Raw genomic sequence first — 25,694 nt, 5'->3', positions numbered from 1 at the left:
AAAAAAGAAATTATTGGGAACCCTCATTAAATTTCACGAAATTTTTTATATTGTACATGACAAACCATAATGATTACCTGTAGCCTTAGCCAACATGTTTTGTGGAAATTATCAATTATGGAGTGAATACAAGGTGAGTACTTATGAAATTTTATTAAATACAATGAACATTTTACCATTTTTTTTTTCGATTTTGATTTATAAAATACTAGAAATGGGTACTTATAACGACATGGTGGAAATTAAAATTAGGTCGCAAACGTTTGAAACTACTTCAGTTAGCGTAAAATGATGTACTCATAACCCAGGCATAATGAAAGCTACATTGTCTAAAGTTGTGGCCAATTGTTCAGGTGAGCAACAGTTTTCTTGAAGTTCAGGAATTTGTTGAGTTAAGCATATAAGAGGTCCAAGTGCACAAAGACATGAATCTAAAAGTACAGACAAACTTCCAGAAACTGCAATTTGCCCCTATAATAGAAAAATAAAAATCAAGTAATACTAACTATTCAAATCATTTTTACCTCATGTTCTTTCAATCGTTCCCCAATTATTGTTAGACTTTCTCCGAGTAGCTTGAGATGCGCAGCTACATCTATCGGTTTGATTCCACTGACTTTGAAATAACTATCCTTGCCTCTAGGATCTGATGGTGAAACATTAATATTTTCATAGGAATTGACACCTGCTCCAAATTGATAAGGAAATGTAGTAAGTGACGTTTTACTAGTCCCAACTTTTTTGACTATTTGTTTTGTTTTTATTTTGTCAGATAGGATGGTTTTAAATTTATCACCATGTACTGAAAGTCAGAATTGAAACCTTCTTTCTATTACATTAGACAAAAAGTATTGAGAATTGCTAAGCATGAGAATTTCAACACAATGTCTTTTCGAATTTGAACCGGAGTGGTCTCAAACTATAAGTTTCGAATCACTGTTGTCGAATGCGTCCACAAATTAAATTTTGTCGGGCCGTCCGTGAGATAACTTTCGAGCAGAAAGACTTCCGTAAATATGGCCGTTCGAACTTTTGTTTTCCCGATTAATTCAAAAGCACAGATTAAATGCAACATAACAATTTTAAGGTCCTTGCGAAATTTTATATTGATCGCTTAGATCAAACCATAGAAAATTCGAGAAGAATATCGGAAAAAATGACTCCATATTCTCGTGTCGTAGGAGTATTACAGATTTGGAAACTGCACGAAGTGCAGTTTACAAATCTGTAATATGTAATATGAAGAACTAAAAATCCACTTAATTTTAATTGTTCAAATACTTACTGTAATTAAAATGAATGAAATCGAATGTTTTCGAAGGTCGTCAAGAAAATATTGTCATATACAGGGTGTTTTCTGATTGAATGTCAGTATATTCAACGTGGGATAGGTTTGCAAAACCATATCGGTTGAAAATAAATTTTCAATTTTATTCCAGTTGTATTTGGAGTATATATTTGCATTAAAAAAAAAATGGGTTTTCTGTCGTCATAACTGGTTTGAAAATAAAATCAATTCTTCGAAAGTGAGAAATATGGAAAACAAAAACAAATTTTAAAAATGCCTTATCGAGGGTCGGCTTGTTTAGCCGAATCTATTATAAAGAGATAATCTTTTATATCTGAGCAGATTCGTAATGGTTGCTATTTAGGTACAAAGTTGGATTATTTTGAACCTTAATTCATTAATATTAATCGATCAATCAATAAACCTATCAATATCAATAAAACCAAATTTTTCATATATCCTCTAGGTGAAAAAATATTGGAAGATAAATCTGGTGGACCATATGATCGTGCTATTTGTGACACGGTCTGAAAAGGTCTTCCTGAGATCTTGTATGAATACTCTTGCGTTGTGATTTGAACAGCCATCTTGTTGAAACCAGACATCATCGGAATTAATTGGTAGCTGTCGGAATATATAATTGGATTCTCTCAAAGCTCCAAATATTTGGAAGAGTTCAGGTTACCATGGATAAAAAAACGGTCTGATTATGTAATTCCCCAGTATTCCTTTCCAAACATAACTTTTTGAGGATACTGTGTACGCACAGAAATACTTAAGAGACTTATTCTTCCCAATCCAATATCTTACTACTGATGGGTTATGTTTTCTACTTAAGGAAAATGCGTCGCCAGAGATATCAAGATATTGTTTAGAAATGAACCATACTTGACTATCAAGGCGGTATTATCAGGACGCAATTGTGACCATCCACACTTCGCCATTCAAAGAGAACACTCGTTAATTCGATATTGTATCACGCAATTTTTTCGATTGTTGCACTGTTTTACTGAACCATGAGTATTCTCTAGAATAACGTTGAATATCCAATTTTTTCCGAATGTATTTTCAAACCTGTATAATTGGAATAGAAGACGATGTAGTTTCAATTGATAATAGAATAACTACCTAAGAATTAGAAGAATGATTAAACTTTCAAATACCAATAATGAAACTTCACTTCCTATATTAAGTAATAAATATTGTACTTCATAATGATGTTACTAGTCATGGCAATGCTGAAAATCCTATGTTAGAAATTTCCTATAATGAAAGAAGTTCAAACGCTTATCTATTACAAATTATTTTTGAAACCGCATCGAATCATGTGACGAATACTAAACATTATAGAGATAAACTCAGGTTTCGAGTTTCAGTAAATTAAATTCACAGAAACAGATTTATATATATAGAAACAATAAGGAAACTGTATTCCTGATAAATGTGTTATGTATTCAATTATTTGATAGGTTATTACTCGAAGGTTGTAGTTTTTACTCCTATAAAATGAAGAATTTGACTCAAAAAGAAAATTGAATTTCCTGGTATGTTAGATTGATTCGTTGAACAGCTATGATCATTCCAGGAAAATAACTGTCTATCATTATTGCGGAAATGTCTATAATTTTCAAAATTCCAGCCGAGAATGGTATTGAATGTTTAGATTCAACTAATTGATGTAGATTTCAAGGCACCATCATTTCGGTCCGTTCGATAAGACGCCGTCTACACAATAACTCGCTAATGGAATGCATTGAAAAACTCATGGTAGATTCAGGGTTCGAATATCTTGGCTAACACTTCTGATAGGTTTTGTTTGAGTCGATCGATTGCTGGTAACCAGGAGTTATAAACTATTGGTGTTTCTTCTCTTCTATTGATGTTCGTCGAATATTGAGCTCTTAATATTTCAAAGAATTTTTCCCTTGGAGAATAAGATGATGTCCGGTGAGTGGTTCCGTTTGATTCAATCGGCAACACCGTTCGTATTTCTGGATTCGGATGATTCTTTCTCTATAAAAAGAAGCATTCAAATGTATACTATATCAGACGCGAACACAACAGTGGGCACTGAGTGATTTGTTTCTTTTTAGGAGATCGAAGACGAATGCGACTTACCCCATATGCACGATTTTAGAAGAAAAAAGTTTTTTGATGAGAGGACGGTTCGTGGTTGGGGATGAGTATTTTTTGGAAAGACTACAGTTTCGATAATTGGGGTAAAATTGATTGTGAAACAATTGTATACATCAATAAATTGATTAAAAATCAGACTCAGAGTTTGAATATAAATTTATGAATATATTATTTTTTTTAAAACCTTCGACCGGTAAAAATATTAATGACTAAAAATTAAGAATTGAGCACAGAATTCTTTTTTCGGAATGATAGGTAAGGGAACTAGAACTAATTGAAATGATTTGAAAATGGAGTTATTTGAATACACTCACCTCAACTCCTACAATTTCAAGAGCGGCTCTAGCCTTAAATTTTGGGGGGGTCACCGTTATGGGCTTCAAGTTTTTTTATGGGACCATAGAAAAACTAGTTAGTATATTATTTTGTCTATGGATGGGACCATTTCGTACCTTGACAGCTTGAAACGCATTTTAAGTGTTAGGTGATTCCATTTTGGGAGGAGGGGGGGTCATGACCCCCTTGATCCCCCACTGGGACCGCGCTTGTACAATTTCCTCGTGAATTATTGAGCTTTGGCACAGCTCTGATAATGTTAACCCTAGAACCATAAGATGGAAGTTGTGTTGCGTTCACCGCAACGTGGCGTCGCATACTACTCCGCAATAAAATACTCTATATCTAATCTTCTCTGTCTATATTTCTGTGGAATTTATATTTAAAGATATTCGAAATATAATCATTTTGTATTATATATTAAAAAAAAAACAATAATTTTCGATAACATCCTATAAAATATGGAAAAAATTAACTAAACATGTGTTTTTCGCAATCATAAATTTACATCGAACTAAAATGTATCCTGACCACAACAAAATTGAAAAAAAATATCAATATTTTTCTGCTCAACACATTATACACTGTGTCCGTAAAGTATGGAACAAATTCATTTTTAGCTATACAGACCATTTCAAGAAATAATCCTGAAACACGTCGATTTTTTATTTTAATTTACCGTATTTTAAAATAAAAATCTAACATACAGGATAAATTACTTTCGAATAATGACGTCACCGTCTTTTTTTTTTTTTCAATGGAACACACCCTTTTTGTCTTAATTTTTCGATTACTCTAGCTGAGCTGATTCCAAAAATGTATCACATGTCATGTTGATTCCAATTGGTATAGGGTGGACAAAAATACAATGATTAAATCTTAGAAATAATTAAAACATTCAGGAATACCAAAAATATTGTAGTACAAAACTATCATTGAACACCAATACAAATAATGACATTTCACACAAAAACTAGACGACTATGTTTTTTTTTAAATTCATAAGAAATAATTTCTTTCATATTCGGTCTGCTAGATCACAAGTACCAAACACGTTTGGAAACAACTCATTTTTATTAATCAAAAATGTAACAAACTACAGAATGTTACATTCAAACTAATTGCCGCTAGATAATAAGTATTTTTGATAATATTGTTAATTCAACTAATAAAGAATGTTACGCGTTACTTTACGAGCACACAAAAAACTATTGTATTTTTGTCCACCCTGTACCAATTGAAATCAACATGTGAAACATTTTTGGAATCAGCTCAGCTAGAGTAATCCGAAAATTGAGACAAAATGGGGGTGTTCTATTTAAAAAAAATGACGATGACGTCATTACTCGAAAGTATTTGAACCTGTATATTAGATTATTATTTTAAAATACGGTAAATTAAAATAAAAATCGACGTGTTTCAGGATTATTTCTTAAAATGGTCTGTTTAGCAAAAATGAATTTGTTCCATACTTTACGGACACAGTGTAGAACAAGGTCTTAGGACAATTTGGGGCTACAGAGCACTCTCCTCAAATACCAACCATTCAGAGGAAGTTTGCCAATGTTTTGAACATTATGTCTCCAATGGATTTTCGTTTATTATCATTTTTTGCTCCGACCGACAACTTCAACATAGAAAAAATTTCTTGGGGTTGCTTCTCAGAGATAACCATAAAATCAGAATTTCAATGCCACCAGGTAGAGGCTCGGTAGTTAAACACCATGATACAAAGAAATATTATTTATTTGTATCAAGTATCATAGTTGAACACGCCCAAAAAAAATATCACCCAAAGGCGACGAAGTTAACGACGGATGCTGATATTTCTCGGTCATAAAAAATATGCAATTATGCTACTCGGAAAAGTAATAAATAATAAATAAATACATTTTATTCATCCTGATAATATATACATAATAACAATAAATTCCATATACAATTACAGTGACCTGGTGACCTGAGCTGGAGCTCGTATGTCACCAAATCACCCATATACGTGATGAACAAGTTGGGCCATTCACAGATTTTATTTCTGTGTGATAGCGCCAACGCCATATTACTTGTCCACTTCAACACACAACCGCCTAGGAACCAAAAACCCACGGCCTGTAGATTGATCAGTCAATAACCGCATAAAATTCATTCGAATTATCCATCAGAAAACGTTTAAGTTCACTCTTATGCTTTTTATTCTCGAAGTTGAAGTTTACTTTGAATTTAAGTGGGAGGAGAATGTATTATTTAGGTCGATAGTACAGCCAACCACGCTGAAGGTGATATCTGCTCAATCTGGGCATCATAGCCGCATGTTTAAGAAGATGCCTTGTATGATATCCATTATCTATTAACTTTGTTTCTGTCCTGAACTGGCTAACGATAATTTCAAAAATATATAATTGCTTTATGTTCAGTTGCTCAGTTTGGGCATACAGACTCTTGGTGTTACACATTCTCGGTGCTTTCATAATTATTTTCAATATTGTGTTTTGTATTACCTGCAAGCTGCTCATATAAACATTGAAAGCACCCCCCCAAACTGAAATCCCGTATCTTAGAATAGAAACTACTAGTGAATCATATATTCGCAATATTGCAGTGCGGTTGAGTACTCCTCTTAAATTATAAAACACGCAAAATAGTCCCTTAAGTCTCTCGATGAGAAAATGAATCTGCATCTCAGATATTTGTCGATACATATTCCCAGATATTTAATGTGATCTACTTTCAATATTAACGAGCAGCTGCAATGAATTGATCTGTTAATATCTTTTACCTACATCGCTATGGAAAGTAGCGTAATATTCATAGCTTACTCAATTTCAAAACTATGTATTGCTCATACTGTGGGAAATATTATTCCCCACGGCACTTTGCCAACACCTCGCTTGGTAGACCAATGAAATTGGGCTTTTGAGTCGTTTCTATGGAAATGCAATAAATTAGCACATACTGTCAACGAAGGTCATTTTGATTTGAATCAAGTCCATTACTTGAATTATTGAAATAAGTACAGTTGTAGGAAAAGTATAGTGTGCAACATGTGGAGAAAGTCCTTTTTTCGCTCGTGTGTTTGCGGCACTCGCCTTTCAGGCTCGTGCCACAAACTTCCACACTCGCGAGAAAAGTTGGACTTTCCCCACTTGTTGCACAATATACTATTTTGTGATAATTAAGGTAATTGGAATGTATTTCAAACGAGGTTTGGAATAAAACTGATTTATTTTATCAGTAATAATGAAAGCAACAGATGTTCTACCCAAGAATTGAACTCACAACGTTACACCCTTACCACTATTTAACAACTAATTTCATAACATATCTAAATATAAAATCAGAAAAGAAAATAATTCAAAATATCAGAAATGAAACCATTACACATTTTTTCGAGTTCTTAAATTATACCTAGCAGGCGTCTCTTCTATAAGAGCGTCTACATCATTATTATTATCGTTTTCATTTTCCTCGTTTTTAACAGAAAAATCTATTTTGTCTTGATTTTTATTAAATATATCAATTAATTTTTCGTTAGATGGTTCAGAGCCCATAATAACCTGATTTTTTATTTGATCAGAATGTCTTTTTTTACTCTTTCCATCTCTCGAAGACTCAACTTCGTACATTACATTTCCTACTTTCTAAAGTAGGAAATGTAATGTACGAAGTTGAGTCTTCATAATATCTATAGTATGGTTCCTTCCTCCCAGGTCGATTTATTTGGTATGGAGTACTCTTTTACTAAAACCTTGTCTCCAGAAACAAATTCTCTTGGTTTTCCATAGTAAATTTGTATCTGCTTAGCTTGAGACTTTTCGATACTTAAGTTTTTATCGGGCATTAAAAAGTCTAAACGACAATTGAACCTTCTACCGAACATAGCCTCCGCTGGACTTTGATTTGTTATACTGTGTTGTGTATTGCGATAATCAAGTAAAAATCGTGATAAAAAAAGTCTAGGTTCTGTATTTCATAATTTGTCTTGATTAACGCTTGTTTTACTGTTTTTACTGCGTTTTCGGCTGCGCCGTTACTAGCAGGATGGTAAGGAGCTAAGTTAAATGCCTAATCCCATTATGTAATAAAAATGATTTGAATTCTGTGGACGCAAATGGGGGTCCATTATCCGAAACCAATGTATCAGGTAAACCAAAAGTTGAAAAAAGTTTTCTTAATTTGAAAATCGTACTATAAGCTAGAGTATTATTCATTTCGAAAACTTCCAACCATTTAGTAAATGAATCTATCACTACTAAATTTTTTTTATTATTTATGGGTCCCAAAAAGTCAATGTGTATTCGTGACCAAGGTTTGTTTGGACTAGGCCAGGGCGATGAGGTTGTCTTTTGGGGTATGTCCTTGAATTTACTGCAAATTTTAAATGCCGCACAAATTTTGGAAATATCTTCATCCATACCCGGCCAATAAACATAAGAACGTGCAAGCGATTTGCATTTATTTATCCCGAAATGAGAACGATGTAACTCCCTTATAATTGATTCTCTTAGAGATGTTGGTATTACGATACGATATCCCCAAAGTAAACACTCCTGTACAACATGTAATTGATCTTTCTTTTAGTAATAACATATTAATTTAGTGTCCTTTGCCTCAGGCCAGCCGTGTGAACAAAATCCTATAATTTGGTTCAAAATTAAATCCTTCTTTGTTTATCTAGAAATTACTTTGAAATCTATTACTAAATCTTCATTTAAATAAAATATGTGACTCTTGTCTACTTTAATTTTATAATGAAACCCCATGTTCAGTTACAAATTTAAAAGCCTTGTTAGGTTTGGTAAATTATTATTCCAAAGGACCCCGCTCGTTTAGAATGGAAATGGCTTTCCGTGAATTTGGCTGAATTTTTGATATGTTGTAGTTCTTGATAAACTGATCAGAAGTGTCCATAGACACAAAGCTCAAAAATGGACAGTTTCCGAGATATGGAGCTTTGAAAATGGATTTTTTGCAATTTTCGGGGTTTTTGCTCATCAATCGGGGAGCTCTCATTTCTGATTGGGATGGAATTTTGATGTTCGGCGGCCAGAACCCGACTGAGAAATGATCTTCCTTGGTTATATTAGGCATCGCCATCGATAATTTTTTATACACTGCTCCACATTGGCTATGAAATGAGATACAAAATACAAGATCTTCCATACATCTTTTCATGCCACAAGATTATGCCAGAATAATTCACATGACCGAGAAACGACATATTGTGAGATTTTTTTAAGAGAGACCATAATAACTGAGTCCTCATATATCTGATAATAATAATAATAATAATATATTATTCATCATCAAAGTTTACATATACATAAACATACATATGAGGGACTAATGATATGAATATTAAAAATGATGTCCAATAATATCAAATATGTTAGGCGAAATGTTCATAACCAGGCATCGCGAGCTGTAATGGGGGAAAATGGGAAAATCATAATCATATATCCTCAGGGATAACAATTGTGATCACTACTGATGTCATTTACATATGATATGTGATTTGTTTCTCACAAATCTCGATAATCTGACAATGGGGTGCCAAGACATTTTCCTCAGAATGTCTCGAAATTGATGATAGCATCTCACAGACAAACGAATCCTTGAAAATGTCTGCAGTTTTCATGCAATATAGTACTATACGGGTAGAATATAGGAGTCCAAGTGTTGGAAGCTAACTAGGAATGGAACTTCCGATATTAACCCACGAGTTCTTGAAAATAATTTTTTTTTTCTATGAACTTTTTGAACTTCACACATACGAATGAATACTATCTAATAATATGATCGTTGGCAAAATGAATGAGTAGATCAATCAAGAACAATATAATAATGAGAGTAACATTCATAATAATAATAACAATAATGATAATAAACAAAAAACTTCATTCGTATGTGTGAAGTTCAAAAAGTTCATAGAAAAAAATATATTTTCAACAATTCGTGGGTTAATATCGGAAGTTCCATTCATAGTTAGCTTCCAGCACTTGGACTTCTATATTCTACCCGTATAGTACTATATTGCATCAAAACTGCAAACATTTTCACGGATTCGTTTGTCTGTGAGATGCTATCATCAATTTCGAGACATTCTGAGGAAAATGTCTTGGCACCCCATTGTCAGATTATCGAGATTTGTGAGAAACAAATCACATATCATATGTAAATGACATCAGTAGTGATCACAATTCTTATCCCTGAGGATATATGATTATGATTTTCCCATTTTCCCCCATTACAGCTCGCGATGCCTGGTTATGAACATTTCGGCTAACATTATTTGATATTATTGGACATCAGATATATGAGGACTCAGTTATTATAGTCTCTCTTAAAAAAATCTCACAATATGTCGTTTCTCGGTCATGTGAATTATTCTGGCGTCATCTAGTGGCATGAAAAGATGTATGGAAGATCTTGTACTTTGTATCTCATTTCATAGCCAATGTGGAGCAGTGTATAAAAAATTATAGATGGCGGTGCCTAATATAACCAAGGAAGATCATTTCTCAGTCGGGTTCTGGCCGCCGAACATCAAAATTCCATCCCAATCAGAAATGAGAGCTCCCCGATTGATGAGCAAATAACCCCGAAAATTGCAAAAAATCCATTTTCAAAGCTCCATATCTCGAAAACTGTCCATTTTTGAGCTTTGTGTCTATGGACACTTCTGATCAGTTCATCAAGAACTACAACATATCAAAAATTCAGCCAAATTCACGGAAAGCCATTTCCATTCTAAACGAGCGGGGTCCTTTGGAATAATAATTTACCAAACCTAACAAGGCTTTTAAATTTGTAACTGAACATGGGGTTTCAACTTTAAGAATTGCATTTATTTTTTCTGGCGAAGAATGAATACCTCGGCCCTTCAATTATGAACCCTAAATAACAAATTTTCCTTTGAAAAAAACTACACTTGTTTAATTGAATTTTTAAACCTGCTCTCAACAATTTACGAAAAATTAATCTTAATAATTCCATATGTTCTTTTTCACTTTCACTAGCTATTAAAATATCATCCAAAAATACAGGGTGATTCACCGGGATGGCCTATTAGACGTTTATGGAAAACTAATCATAATTTTGAGCTGAAAATTTGCATATTGGGATTTGGGACAATGATCTTTCTCACTAAAATATTTTCAGATCTCTACAACTTATGGGTATACCGGAAACAGACTACTACTTCCTTATTTCAAATGGCATACCCAGAATATTATTGCATCATTAGATAGCTTTTTTGATGACAATTTCGGCAATATGCCATACCTTGGGTAAAAATTCAACGGTTCATGAGTTATTGGGATTCTTATGAAAAAAAAAGTGGCGATGAGGACTCACATTTTGAATATTTCAGCAGAAAAACCTTTTTTCGAAAAAAATTTTTTCTTTTTCGATTCCGCAAATACGTAGTATTATAAGACTGTTTTCGGCTTGGATCAAAAATGTACAGGGTGTTTATAAGAGCATCATGAACTTGGACAACACAAATTCATCAAAACTCAAGATTTTCAAATTAGGACCTATATTTTTTATTATTTCAGTCGATTCTACGTACAAAAATAGTGGGGGTTACTTAAGCAAACCCTATATCTAAAATGAATACTTCAAGAGTTATCGGGAAAGAACTTCAAATGAGGAAAAACCGCTATTTATAACTGTGTTAATAACTGTCTGTTACTTCCGGAAAACACAAAAAAACTAAAATTCGATGTTTGGATAACTAAATTTTACATTTAATGAATTTTAATTTATTTTTCGTTGGGATTGTTGAGAAATCCATAAACCAATACAATTTTCAATTACGAATAATTCATTACAATTCTTGATATGTCAAATTTAGTTATGAAAACATCGAATTTTAGTTTCTCTCTGTGTTTTTCGGAAATCACAGACTACTCCACACAGTTATAAATAGCGGTTTTTCCTCATTTAAAGTTCTTTCTCGATAACTCTCAAAGTATTCATTTCAGGTATAGGGTTTGCTTGAGTTACCCCCACTATTTTTGGAAGTAGTATCGACTGAAATAATAAAAATATAGGTTCTAATTTGAAAATCTTGAGTTTTGATGAATTTGAGTTGTCCAAGTTCATGATCCTCTTATAAACACCCTGCACATCGAAAAAGAAAACAAAAATTTTGGAAAAAGCTCTTTCTGCGGTAATATTAAAAAAAATGTGAGTCCTCATCGCCACCATTTTTTTCATAAGAATCCCAATAACTCATGAACCGTTGAGTTTTTCCCAAGATATAGCATTGCCGAAATTGCCATCAAAAAAGCTATCAAATGATGCAATAATATACTGGTTGTGCCATTTGAAATGAGGAAGTAGTAGTCTGTTTCCGGTATAACCGGAAGTTGTAGAGATCTGAAAATATTTTAGGGAGAAAGATCATTGTCTCAAACCCCGATATGCAAATTTTCAGCTCAAAATTATTAGTTTTCCATAAACATCTAATAGGCCATCCCGGTGAATCACCCTGTATATATATTCCGCTAATATCATTAAAGAGTTTTCATAATTCTTCGAAAAATCCCTGGACTTGAGGATATACCATACGGTAAGCGATTATATTGAAATAAACCTTTATGGGTGTTAATAGTTACTAATTTTTTTGATTTATCATCCAATTCAATTTGCGCGTAGGCCTGCGCACAATCTGATTTACTAAAATAGTTTAAAATATTTTAAGGAAACTAAGAGATCTTCAATTTTTGGAGTTGGAAACCGTTCCAATTGTAAATATGGATTAAGGGTTATCTTAAAATCACTACAAATCTTATACTACCGTTTTTTTTTTTTAATACTGGGACTATGGGTGTTGCCCAATCGCTAAATTCTACGGGTGTTAGAATACCCTGCTCCTGCAAACTATGTTTTTCATATTCAACTTTATCTCTTAAAGCGTAAGGTAAAGATCGCGATTTGAGAAAAACAGGTTTACTGCCAGGTTTTAAATATAACTTTACTTTAGTCGCCCCAAATAATCCTAATTTTTTATCAAACACTTCAGGAAATTCAGCTTTTAAAATATTCGATATTTTATTTATTATTGTGATCTTTCATTTCTGGGTTTTCCTTCAGATTTTGTGAATTATTTAAATTTAAGATATTATCTACTGAAATACTTAAAGCTTGCAGCCAATCCCTACCTATGAGAGGAGGCCACCCCCTGGATAACGTAAAAAGTTTAAATTTTCTTTAGTTTTATTCATATAATTAACATTAACTTGGATCGAACCTAGAGAATTTATTTCTGTTCCTACATATGATTTTAAATTTACTTTAGATGGTAATAATTTTATATTGAAAAATTTTTTTAGGTAAAATTTTTCAGAAATTACTGAAATGGCAGATCCAGTGTCGATCTCCATTTCCACAGGTAATTTATTAATTTGAACTTTAAACTGAATAGGTTTTACAGCGGAATCCCTTATATTAAATAATTGATGTTCAAAAGGATAATCTTCACTGGAATTATCTACATCATATAAATTATTATTGTCCTCATCTAAATTTACATATTCATTGAAAGTATTTTTCTTCATTTTATTTTGACACACATAACTCACGTGACCCTTCTTTCTGCAACTATGACACTGCGCATTCTTGAAGTAACACTCAGATGACAGATGGTTGACCTAATCGCAATGGCGGCATTTCCTTCCTTCTTGAACATTTCCTTGTTGAGCTTTTCTTCCTTCCACACAAATTTTCTTCGCAGGTCCATTTTACTATTCAATTTGTGGATCCCGGTGGGTTCCATGAGTCCCGCGTTTTTTCAGCACTTTCCATGGTTAAAGAAATTCCTAGAGCCTTTTTGTAAGTTAACGAGGGCTCCACAAAAAGCCTTTGACGAATTATTTCACTTTGTAGTCCAAATACAAGTTGGTCCCTCCAATTTGACTCCAAGCTGTCTCCAAAATTGCAATATTTGGCTAGTTTTTTAAGGTTGGCCATAAAGTCGGATATGGGTTCGCCATTTTCCTGTTTCCTTTGACGAAATTCATACCTCTCGGCTATCTCTGACGGTTTGGGTTCCAAATAGTCGGTCAAAATTTGGACCACTTCATCGAATTTCTTAGTCTCCGGTTTTTCCGGTGCACATAAATCCGTTAATAGTTCGAATGCTTCATCCCCCATCGCCGTAATAAGAATTGCCGTTTTAATGTCGTCCTCCACATTGTTTACTTTAAAGTACTGATTTATACGTGTAATATACGTGATCCAATTATTTACGTTCACTTTGAACTCTTTAATGTCCCCAATGGTCATTTTTTGGGGTTTATTTATTTATTTGAAACACTTTATTTGAAATCTAGATTTTCCTCGTCGCCACTGTGATAATTTAGGTAATTGGAATGTTTCTCAAACGAAGTTTGGATTAAAACTGATTTATTTTATCAGTAATAACAACACATGTGAAAGCAACAGATGTTCTACCCAAGAATTAAACCTACAACGTTACATTTTTATTATCATTCAACGCATATGTTATTTTTTTATCAACTCTTCAATAGCGTTCTCAGTTGATCTGAAAAGGTTCCGACTGAGTTACAGATACAGATTCCCCAAAAATCAATCTGTGTTATCATGTGTTTGATTGATTGGACTAATGACTCTTCAACTGATTTAAAAAAATTAACAAAATCAATTATATCCCGAGAAATTAATTCATTTCATTTACCGTACTTTTCAATGGCGCCCTTCTCACTAAATACAAAATATACAAGGCGTTCTGCAAGCTCTTACTCTGAACATGTTTTCCTCTGAACATAGATTCGATCTGTTTTCGTTTATAAAAAACAAAAATTTGTAAAAATATAGATTATAAACCTTAAAACTTGAAATCAAAGCCGTTGTTATGAAATTATAAGAAAAACAAAACTTTGAACGACCATATTTACGAAACCCCTTGTCTGATTTTGCCCTTTCACAAAACGTAACCGCTCTATCCTATATTGGAAATTTCAAATTTCCGAACTTCTCGGTTCGAGAGTTATCGTGTTTACGGGCGGATGGGCACAATTGAGTTTGATCACCGATTCATCATCAGAGAGTAGAACCTTATCGTTTGAAATAAAGTACCCTGTGTACGTGACTGATTAACTCTCGCCAAATCTTAAGTCAAAAAAGCAAAGTCAATAAAAGCCAAAATTGAATATGGAAAGGTTTTAAAAGTTACCCTTAGTTTTATCACTTTTGAATATCTTCCCATCCTTAATAACCAATCGTTTTTTTGTAATATCAGGATCTAGTCTCCTGAAACCCCCAGAAACATCTTCCATTTCGCTATCGGAATCCGCAGATTCCATACTCGATTCATTTTGTAGAGGAGGTTGCTCATATTCACTTCCACTACTTTCATCCATATCGAAATCATCTCTAGACTATTGAAAAAATCATGAAAATTACCACTTGAATTCAATAATTTTAATGAAATGACATATTACCTGCTCTTCGGATTTATGTGTTTTTCTTACAATTTGTGTATCCAAGTAATCAGATTTCCTAGAAGAAATAGGCGTCTTCTTATTATATGTCCTTTCAATATCATCAGGTGACTCAAAATCCATTAATTTTGAAGATTTTTTTCTGACGCGACCACTTCTAGATACACCAGTAACTTCTAAATCTGAGGAGGAAAGTGAATAAAATTAAGTTCCAATATGATTTAACCTAAATTAATAGTTTTTATATTTTTTAGCACGATAGAACGACTTTTGTTAGTTTGGTGTCATATCAGTAGATTATTTTTACTGGTTGCTAAGATGAATAGAACAGTAAGTGAATCACTTACACTTACCGTTCGGCGAACGGTATGTGAGAATGACTAAATATTCATTGAAATAATTCGCAAACAATTTGAATTTAATTCATTTAATATTGAAAGTATATATATTTTCTTTTGAGAAAGAGCAATACAAAATATTAATTTCAAACAATCAAGCATATGTGTCGATGAATCTCAGTATTAGCAGAGGAAATGTATGCAGAGGGCATCATACATTTCAACGTATGATACAAGAGAACAGATAAAAACCTCATCAAAAACTCTGTCTCCCCGTATCGGTGTAGTGACTGGTTTGTGTAAACGTTTACAGAATAAGCTGAAAGTACAATTATTATAATTGCTGATGATTCCTACACAGCATTCACATTAAAGCTATGAATGACTATTTTAATTTTTTGGATAATTATTTTGTTGTTTGAAAAAAGTGTGTCTGTGTGTCTATCGCACGGGCGTAGCCAGGTTTCAGTTTGGGGGGGGAGGGGTTAAGACAAAGGCGTATACAGAAAGGCTAATGGGAGAAATAAGAATTTTTTTCATAGAAATAAATGAGAATAAAAGAAGAAAAAGATTCATAAATTTTGACATCTTAAACATTTCGGGGGGGTTTGAACCCCCAAACCCCCCCCCCCTGGCTACGCCCGTGGTCTATCGTGCAAGAACGCTATCTCGAACGTTAGGACTACCGATCTCAGACAATAATTGAAGTCGTAGCAGCGCTCCTCTAAACTATTCTCTTCATTCGACTTTTCCTCTATTCTGTAAACGTATTGCTTCACACAATGTTCATCTGAATAAATAATAAGAGCAATTTGAAAGAGTACTTCTTTTATATTCAAAAAGACCCTGTTAATACGTAAAAGGATATACGAGTAACAAGAAAGCGTTTTAAAGTGTATTTATATTTCTGAAAAGAAAAATAAATAAATAAGGAATAATATTCACCGACTCACGCAATGATTTTATTTCTTCGATTGATATGGCAAAATACGAGGACCCATTATTGAATTGGGAATTTCTTGGACCCAGGACATATTCGGGGTAACATCCAGCAGGGTGGCTTTTTCATCACAGCCGTCTTTATAGAGAAGGCTGAGCTTTCACCAAATAAAGAGCGATCAGGGTTGCATTCATTTATAGTCCGCGATCCCAGAGCTGTAAGACGGAACATCTGAAGGATGAAACCTTAGGTTCGGCGTAGAGGTTTTCGTTCTCAATCCCTTGATCGAACAGGAACGTCATCCACAATAGAGCAGTTGGGAATGATTCAAAAACTGGGAACTTGAGATCCTTAGGAATTGAACTAATTGAATTAAGTTAAACGTTGTTTTTCGCTGTGAATAACAGCTTCAGTGCATAAAAGGAATGGTTTTCTTCGACGCATCGTTAACGGTGATGAAAAATTACATTACAGCTACAGCAACCCAAAGAAAAGTCATGGGGATTGCCCAGTCATGCTTCTACGTCATTGCCTCGACCAAATATTCACGCTGCGAAGGTTATGGTTTGTATATGGTGGGGACAAAACAGTGTTATTTATTATGAGCTGTTGAAACCGAATGAAAACATTACTGATGAACGGTATCGACTTCAAATGATGCGATTGAGTCGCGAACTGCGAGAAAAACGGCCATAATACGAGTAGAGGCACGACAAAGTGATTCTAAAGCAGGACAACGCTCGACTTTAAGTTACTAAGCCCGTTAAAATCTATCTGGAAACGCTGAAATGGGACGTCCTAACCCACCCGCCATATTTCCCAGATATTGCGCCGTCAGATTAATATTTGTTCCGGTCAATGGCACATGGTCTGGCTGATAAGCAGTTCTACTCCTATGAAGACATCAGAAAAGGCTTGATTTGGGGATACCCTAGATAGATGAACACGTTTACCGTAGCGGTATTCGACCTCTACCAGAATGATGGGAAAAAGTTGTAGCTAACCATTGGAATTACGGATGATTCATTTGTAACAATTTTTTCACAATCAAGTTGCATTTCCTTCAAAAAAACAGCGGGAACTTAGTTATGCACCTTATATAAAAAAATTAGATTTACAAATAAACAATTATAGCACTTTTCATTCAATATATGAGAGCAATCCGCAAATACATCAGACGTTTACGATAACAGCTGAATATAATCAAGCAATTGTAAGCTCTTATCTATCCAAAATTTCAAGCTGATCACATAACCAGAATAAGAATATTCAAAAATATTGGGAAAAAAATAACCAATATTTCCATGATAACAGTTCCAATCAGGTTAATTTTTTGCATGTGTATGTTTAAAGAATAAGTTTGCAAAAGTTTGTTTTGATACCGTCTTCGAAACTTTTAGCGCTCGTTCCTTCATTTGCCCATTACTTCCTTGGAGAATACAGACGCAATTGACGGATGCATGCCAGTGCTCAAAAGTTCCTGACTGCACGTCAGTAATAATTTTATGTGGTTTCAAACAAATTTTGGGGAGTAGAAAAATCAGTGTCAATGATTGAATCTAGTTTCAATGAAAATATAATTTATTAATATAAATCTTATAATTAAATTATAATTCAATTATATCCTCTTCATAACTCAGAAATCTCCTTTTAGCAGACGAATTCATATAGGGTCTTAAAGCTCACTCCACATCCGCTTGACCCAAAGTCCATCTCTAGTACTCTCTATTAGTGATGACGTCACAAACCGCCATTTTAGTTCTCCTGTCAGTGTTCGGAATCCAATCAAATAAAATGTCATTCAAATTAGTACGTTGTCGTTGAAAAAATTGGCTTATTTTGATAAATAGGATTATTTAAGGAACGATTTCACTATTAATTGATAGACAGAAGGAACGATATTAATGCCAGAAGTTTGAACTTCAAGTTGAAACTAATAAACACGGCTTTTTACAAAATCTGGGTAATGATACAGGATTCAAACTTACTGGTATTAATCTCGTTCCTTTTGTCTATCAATTAATACTGAAATCGTTCCTCAAATACTCTTATTTATGAAAATAATAATAATGAAACGACACCGTACTAATTTGAATGACAATTTATTTCTTTGGATTCCGAACCACTGACAGGAGAACTAAAATGGCGGTGTGTGACGGAGGTTAGCGATCAATATGGCACAACCTTCTATATCTTGAGGTCTATGAAATATCTCATTTTCACGTGTATGCGTCTAGTCTCGTTCCTCAGCCAAGATTTCTTCGTTACCACGTCGCCCGTCAATTTTTCCCTCCAGTATTATTTGCATTTGTTCAAATTCTCTATGCCGCATTATATGTCTTAGGTAGCTGGTTTTTCTCATCTTCATGGTGGTTGTGATCTAAGGTGCACAGAATCCCTAGTGTTTGTACTGATTCGATTTTGTTTCAGACTTTTGGAGATATCCATCTTTGGTGTTCTCCTTCACCAAAGTTCTGTAAGGACAAGGTGGAACTCTTCATAAATTTTCGAATTCCTGCCATCTGTCTGGCGCCGTTTAAAAATTAAATACTGATTTTAGACTTTACAAACTTTCACAATAAATTACAATTCAGTTCCTATCGAATTTTCAATGAAATGAATGGAATATAATGACAGAGTATAGAAGATTGTTACGAGCATGGAATATTATTGTTCTATACTCAAAGATCACGAGAGCCGAGAATCGAGAGAAATGTTAAATGAAAACGATGTATGCGCCATCTGAAACACACGCGATCCCTCGAAATCAAGTAGATATAAATCTGAAAAATCTCCCGTTTTGTCTGAAAGTTTTACAGGTATAAGCAGACACACCAGGTTTTCTATGCATCTAATTTTGATCTAAAGTACTCAGTTTAATTTCATACATCCGTAGGTGGAATCGAGGTCCTATTTCTGCAATAAAAAAATTTTGGAATTCGAAGAAACAGATTGAATAAAGATAATATTGTTATGAAAAATTACAATGAAACATACTTCTAAAGATGCAGCAGAATTTAATTTTGATTTATTTCATAGTCTTAAAATTATCAGGAAAACAAATTTCAAACTGTCCAACTTTTGCCAATTTACGAATTAAACCTTATGTAAAGTGTAATTTGTCAGAAAATCAAGAACTTCAATCTGTATCCGTATACTGAATTAAAAAATTACTCTCTTCGGCGAACGAGCGCTCAAAACTAGGGATCATTGAAATTGAAATTTTCCTTTACAGCCACCTCATTTTTTAGAAAAGACAGAGAATAACACATGCAAAATCACCTTTAGCGACCTGAATCTGAATAAAATAAATAATTATTAACAATAGGCTAACAAATTCAAAGATATTTTCTTGGAAAGTGAGAACAAGAATGAATAAAAAAAGTTACATATGATGTATCACTTCATAAAAATGCTTTATTGATCAGGGATTTATAGAATATAATATTCATTTCTTTAATTTAGTTGATTAGAATTAATTTCAATTCTAAAAATAGCAATTGAAAAATTGGATTTTGGGTGAAACTTATTTGCAAAATCTCACCTTCTCGTTGACTTGCTCATACTAGTGGGGACGAAACACAATAAAAGCATTGTGATTTCCAAAAGTCATTACTCTTTTATCTTCTTTAGGTATAGGGAGTGTCCATGATGATATACAATAATAAAATCATGTAAACATGTAAAATAGGTATATGACCTTGAGACCATTGAATATGTTACGTCAAAATGGCAACTACGTTGCTAGATCGAAACATTAATCGGGTATTTGAAGTAGAGTAAGTAGGACTGGCACTACCAAGAAGAAGAAGTAGGACAGCAAAAAATATTCTCTTCTCTTTGTTCAGTTCTTTACTCCATAAGCCCTGACAACTAAGTGTGTAAAATATTCAAATAAATTTTATGATATAAATGTTTCTTTTTAAGAAGTTGATTGAAAACTAGGAGCTTCAAGTTGGATGGTAATATATCACCATCGCCCAGCCCTCTGCATCCACTGCTGGACATAAGCCTCCCCTAATAATTACAAATAAATGAACGCTTTTTTCAATCTGGCAACGTAGCTGGCAATTCGATGTAAAAAATTGGACGTCTTTCGAGGATCTCAAGGTCATAAACCTATTCCACAAGATTACTTAAAATCAGTTACATCATTCGAACTGCAAGCTTTCAGTTATTGTTTAATTTCATAGTTTCCTCTATTCATTTCCTTGAGTATTGGGAAATATCAGTTACAGTTCTTTTGCAAACTGTTTCAATTTAGCCTTTGGATCCCTTGAAGTTGGGAGCATTATTTTAAGATTTGTTGTACCAGCATATCTGTATTCATCATCTTGGGAGTTAGAAAGAGCACCTCCACTTCCATCCCCAATCTGTAAAACTCTTTCAGGTCATGCATCATCGATCGTACTCAGTTTTTCTTGACCAATACAATGCCTTACTTTGCAGGTCACCAGGAGTGGTAGAAATATTCGCCATATTATTTTTCACCAGGTCTTTTATCTTTTGTATAGTATGATGTTTATCTTCCACTGATATTCTATACAAATATTCTCGCCTCAGATGAACACTTCTTTTAAATCTGTTATGCAAAAGTTATATCACTAGTCGCACAAAACAACTCGTTGCCGATCGCTTCTCGATTATAATTTAAATTTTGAGATTCAATTGATATTGCGGGAAAAAGGAAACAAAAATAAAGCTACACTTTAACGAATCTGAATGATGGTTTGCTAGGAACTTAACGAAAGAAATGAGAATCTCACAATAAATATGAATGTTTTAAGTTTCAAATCATAAAACTGTAATTACCTTCATTCTTTGGTTTTTTCGTTTGAAATGAATCCATAATTCCTTTGCAAATTGTTCAAGAATATAAGAAGATTATATGTACTCTAATAATATTGAAATCACAATTTTTCGACACCTATTCTTTTAAGAAATAATCAATATAGGGCTAGCCTCATTCCTGAATAGTGAATAATCACAAATAAACAATATAAATTAAATATACCGATTAAGGTTAGGTTGAAAGAGACATAAGATTAAGATATCATAGAATCATATAAAATATACTTTACTTGGTAATCTATGAAAAATGAATTAACATTTTTTAAGACTGCGTAATATCACAGACTAGTAATCTGTGGTAATATTATATGAACAAACTTGTTGTTGAATGAACTAGTTTTAATTTTTTTGTTAAGGATTAATTCTAAAAATTTAAGTAAAATGAAACAAAAATGTGGAAGAATCAAATATCTCTAGAAATGAAAAAGTTATGGGACTTTGAAGTTGCGCTTGGAAGAATAATTTCATAGTACGTGTAAGTGGCGTGACGTCACACACTAGACGACTGGTATTCGCAGATTGCTTACGAATTCATTGGTGTACAATCACTTGTGCCGTTCGTGTCGTGTTTTGTTCGTTACACGATGGCTGAAATAACTTACTATATACATACATATAAATTACTTTTTTCTCTTTTTACTCCTCACATAAATATGTTTTGCCATTGATAATGGATAGACTTCAACAACCAGTAGTCAACTACAAACTGTTTATGAAACGTTTTTTAAATAAATCATCGTTATAATTTGAGCCATGATAAAGCAAACTCAAAAGTAGATACTTACTTGAAAAGTTTAACTACTTTTATTTCAGCACTGACATAAGATTGATTTGAAGAAAAAAACTCCATCACTGCGAATATATCTCTTTTAGGCAAATTGTCACTTTGTCCTTTCACGAAGCCTTCTTCCATTATGGTGACATAAAAACAAAACTCGAGTTGAAACTACACTGTACAACTACAAACGGCGCGAGAGCCTTGGCGCGGCTAAGTATTTAAACGTAATTTATGGTGTAGCGATCACAGGCAAGTGCCGTGACGTCACAGACCAAAGACATTCCGCGCTAAAATACGTAAATTTAAATAATCTATTTCTCAGTCATTTATTGATGGATTTTCAAAATTTTTTCACTGATTTATCAGTTTTGCTCTATATTTTAATTCTATCGTGTCAAATATAGTATTATCAACATCACTAAACTAGTCCATTGTGTTCTCGTAGGATTCTAACACCGCACTGCTCCACCGCCGCATCTCTAGTTGGCGGATAAGGGGCCCCGCTAGCTAGTGGTAATCTACCGGGCTTTGCGGACTAATAAGTCTAAAAACATTTTTAGACATCTTATTGCGGACATATCAGTACATCGACTAAATCCGTATTGGCGTATTGCAAACCACTCTCTTCTACCCGGATTTAATATCGTGGCTTAGGGTATTGCAAAATGGTGAACGATGCCCGGCATGCATGGGTTAGTACCCATGCATCGTGATCTAACACCGCTCGATTTTTTCTCTGGGGCCACTTGAAATCATAAGTTTATAAAATCAGAGTTGCAGATTAGAGCACGAATTGTAGCCGAATGTCGTAAAATTACTCCAGAAGTCCAGAAATGCAACAGCATGTACGAAATAATTTTGAAGAACGATTGTATCGCTGCATGCAATTTAATGGCGAACATTTTAAGCATATGCGGTAAATTTTTACTAATACTGTTTGTTAAAAATATTTTTCTATTTCAGTGTTGTAATGAGTTTATTACAGTTCTAAAAGTAGTGCTGTAATGAACGCATTACAGCATCTTTTTCAGTTATATTTTTCGTTTGGGGTTGTCTATGCTGACTTCCAATCCTATCAAATTTCAACAAACGTCAGTAATTGCCAATATAATATAATTTGGATATAGTGAAATGATTTGCAACATTATTTGCAATTTCTACCAATTCTGGTGATGTTAAATCGATTTCGTCAGACATAATTCACGAATTTTATGCGTAATTGTAAATTATTTCAAAATTCGAAACGTACGATTCATATTAAAATTCCGTAATCTGTCAATTTTTGTAACAGTCACACCAACTGCCAAGATACAATAAAAAAGTCACTAGGATGAATAATCCGAATTTTTCATTTAATTTCGACAATATTTCACAAACCTTGACTGAAATAGAGAAAATATCGTCTAATACTCGTTGCAGAAGGCAATTCCAACACTCAAGCGTTCGAAAACTCGCTCCTTCGTCACTTGTTTTCGAATTTCTCATTCGTGTTGGAATAGGAGCCCATTCTGCAACTTGTTTTAGAATATTTTTCTTTCAATAGAAATTATACAATCAATTAGAACCTCCTGTTTCATTTAGTTTTATCGGTACCATAATTCCATAAAAAACACCTTGTAATTTTTACAAATTTGAATCCATGCATACATTTGTGCTACAAAACTATCCACTTTCCCTATTCGAATTCCTGATGGGGTTACAACCCTCTGCAGGGGGTTGCTAGTAGAAACAAGCTTTGTATTCCAGATCATGTTCCCCTGTCATCAAAATTAGACCTGTCTGAGTGTTTTCACACAAATTGTGATTCGTTGTTGAGGGTGGACACTTTTGAATAAGACCCCTGTATATTTCAGTTTCTGTTATTGCTATATTTGAAATTTGAAGGACCACTTACCGCATTAAAGGTTTTATATGTTGTAGAACTTGTGATGCTGATTAAATGTCTTCATTGCGTCACCGCGTTAAAAATAACTATTCAAATGGCCATTGTGAAGAAACTTTCATTAATATCAATACCAAATTGCACCGATTGTTCATACATCTAATTAGAGCCTACTATAAAGAAAAATGACTCATCTCAGAAGATATACAAAGTGGGTTGAAAGATATCAAGTTCTTCAGTGATTTCCAAAAAATTGAGCGGTAGAATTTTATTCATTTTCAAATGTTTTGAGGGATATCAATATCAATTGCGATTGACAATGTTAACATCTGAATTAGACTAACATATCGATAACTTTGAATTGTAAACAAGGGGTTGAAAGATATCAAGTTCTTCAGTGATTTCCAAAAAATTGAGCGGTAGAATTTTATTCATTTTCAAATGTTTTGAGGGATATCAATATCAATTGCGATTGACTATGTTAACATCTGAATTAGACTAACATATCGATAACTTTGAATTGTAAACAAGAATTTCAGTTAAAAGGGATCGAGACAAGCTTCGAAGTTATTTGTTTGAAAGAAAGCTTAAATCAAACAGACTGTCACGTCAGTTAGATATAAAACAAAAAGGAATACTGCTCAGGGCATTGCCGTCTTAGGAAGCAACCCATGAGAATGAGTCTATCAAGGGGCATGTACAGTGCATCCCATTTTGGGTGAGACTGCCAGGTTTTTCGCTTGTTATTTAAGATAGAGCCTTGCGGTTTTCACGTTCCTGTCCTACTTTTTCGTGAAACTCAAGTTGGTCTAATCAGATTTTTCATAACTGTTTCCGTTCAAGAGATACAGGGTGATTTTGGAAATTGATACTTTTCGGACACCTCCTTTATCTCCGAAATTATTAGAAATAATGCTGAGGTAAAAACTACGTCTGAATCAGAATTTTGCGTAGAATCCAGTGGCGTACTCGATTATTTTTTTCGGGGTATGGTTTTGAAGATTCAACACAAACCTATACTTTTTTCAATGGAACACCCTATATATCATTACCTCGTTGAATTCGTTATTTTTTTCCCTTTGAAATGATATATGATACTATATAGGTAGGATGGTCAGAAATATTAAAAAAAACACTAAAACATCAAATAATGATGATTTTTTGTTAATGAGCAATGGATTTTCCATATGAAAAAAAGGATTAATTGGATAATTTTCATTTGTGATTTTTATTTATAGTAGAGTAAGCAAACAAATATAATACACACATCACTAATATGAAAAACAAAACGTAGGTACCTACCTAATAGCAACAAATGAATAATAAAAAAATTCATAAATATTGCATAATATCTTACAGATTAAACTGTTCAAATTGCTGTCCATTTTCCCTAATACATATAATATACTACAGTAAAAGACATAACAGTCTCGAAGAACTTCGTGCATCAAGAGAGGCAGTTTTCCAGGATTTACAAAACCGCCCTTTTATAATATTAAATGCACTCAGGCGTATTGAAAAGTTTTGTCAATTATGTATTAGAGGAAAATGGACAGTAATTTGAACAGTTTAAGCTGCAAGATATCATGCAATGTTTATGAATTTTTGTATTATCTATTTGTTGCTATTAGGTAGGTACCTACTTTTTGTTTTTCATGTTAGTGATGAGTGTATTAT

General features: G+C 33.4%; 3 protein-coding genes across 5 annotated transcripts in view; 2 read left to right on the top strand and 1 right to left on the bottom strand.

Annotated features, from left to right (window-relative positions):
- LOC123680116 overlaps positions 1-3,561 on the top strand; it is a 34,957-nt gene extending 31,396 nt beyond the window's left edge. The window contains exon 4 of the mRNA XM_045617825.1: positions 3,382-3,561. Coding sequence (XP_045473781.1) covers positions 3,382-3,471 — 90 coding nt within the window. The 3' untranslated portion in view covers positions 3,472-3,561. The remainder of the gene's footprint in view (positions 1-3,381) is intronic.
- The window catches only part of LOC123680110 (rho GTPase-activating protein 100F), a 174,707-nt gene that overhangs the window by 21,238 nt on the left and 127,775 nt on the right, over positions 1-25,694 (top strand). The window lies entirely within an intron of this gene.
- On the bottom strand, positions 139-21,540 carry LOC123680115 (HMG domain-containing protein 4). 3 transcript variants are annotated; one of them, XM_045617821.1, is made up of 5 exons: positions 21,319-21,540; positions 15,229-15,410; positions 14,961-15,165; positions 525-802; positions 139-471 (listed from the first exon to the last, which is right to left on the bottom strand). In XM_045617821.1, exons 1-5 carry the CDS (start codon positions 21,353-21,355, stop codon positions 298-300), a joined length of 876 nt encoding a protein of 291 aa, XP_045473777.1. In that variant the 5' UTR covers positions 21,356-21,540; the 3' UTR covers positions 139-297. The 3 variants fall into 3 exon arrangements, with proteins under 3 accessions (XP_045473777.1, XP_045473778.1, XP_045473779.1); XM_045617822.1 differs by having other exon boundaries at positions 525-685; positions 21,319-21,538; XM_045617823.1 differs by having other exon boundaries at positions 525-646; positions 21,319-21,535.

This window comes from Harmonia axyridis, chromosome 5, assembly GCF_914767665.1.
Source record: "Harmonia axyridis chromosome 5, icHarAxyr1.1, whole genome shotgun sequence".
Taxonomy (NCBI): domain Eukaryota; kingdom Metazoa; phylum Arthropoda; class Insecta; order Coleoptera; family Coccinellidae; genus Harmonia; species Harmonia axyridis.
Note: the sequence above shows the minus strand (reverse complement) of the source record. Positions and strands in the feature narration are given on the sequence as shown.

Coding starts and splice junctions, on each gene's coding strand:
- LOC123680115 (XM_045617821.1), bottom strand. CDS start 21,355: ATGGATTCATTTCAAACGAAAAAACCAAAGAATGAAG. Junction 15,166..15,228: donor CACATAAATCCGAAGAGCAG/GTAATATGTCAT, acceptor TTTTTTCAATAG/TCTAGAGATGATTTCGATAT. Junction 472..524: donor AACGATTGAAAGAACATGAG/GTAAAAATGATT, acceptor TTTCTATTATAG/GGGCAAATTGCAGTTTCTGG.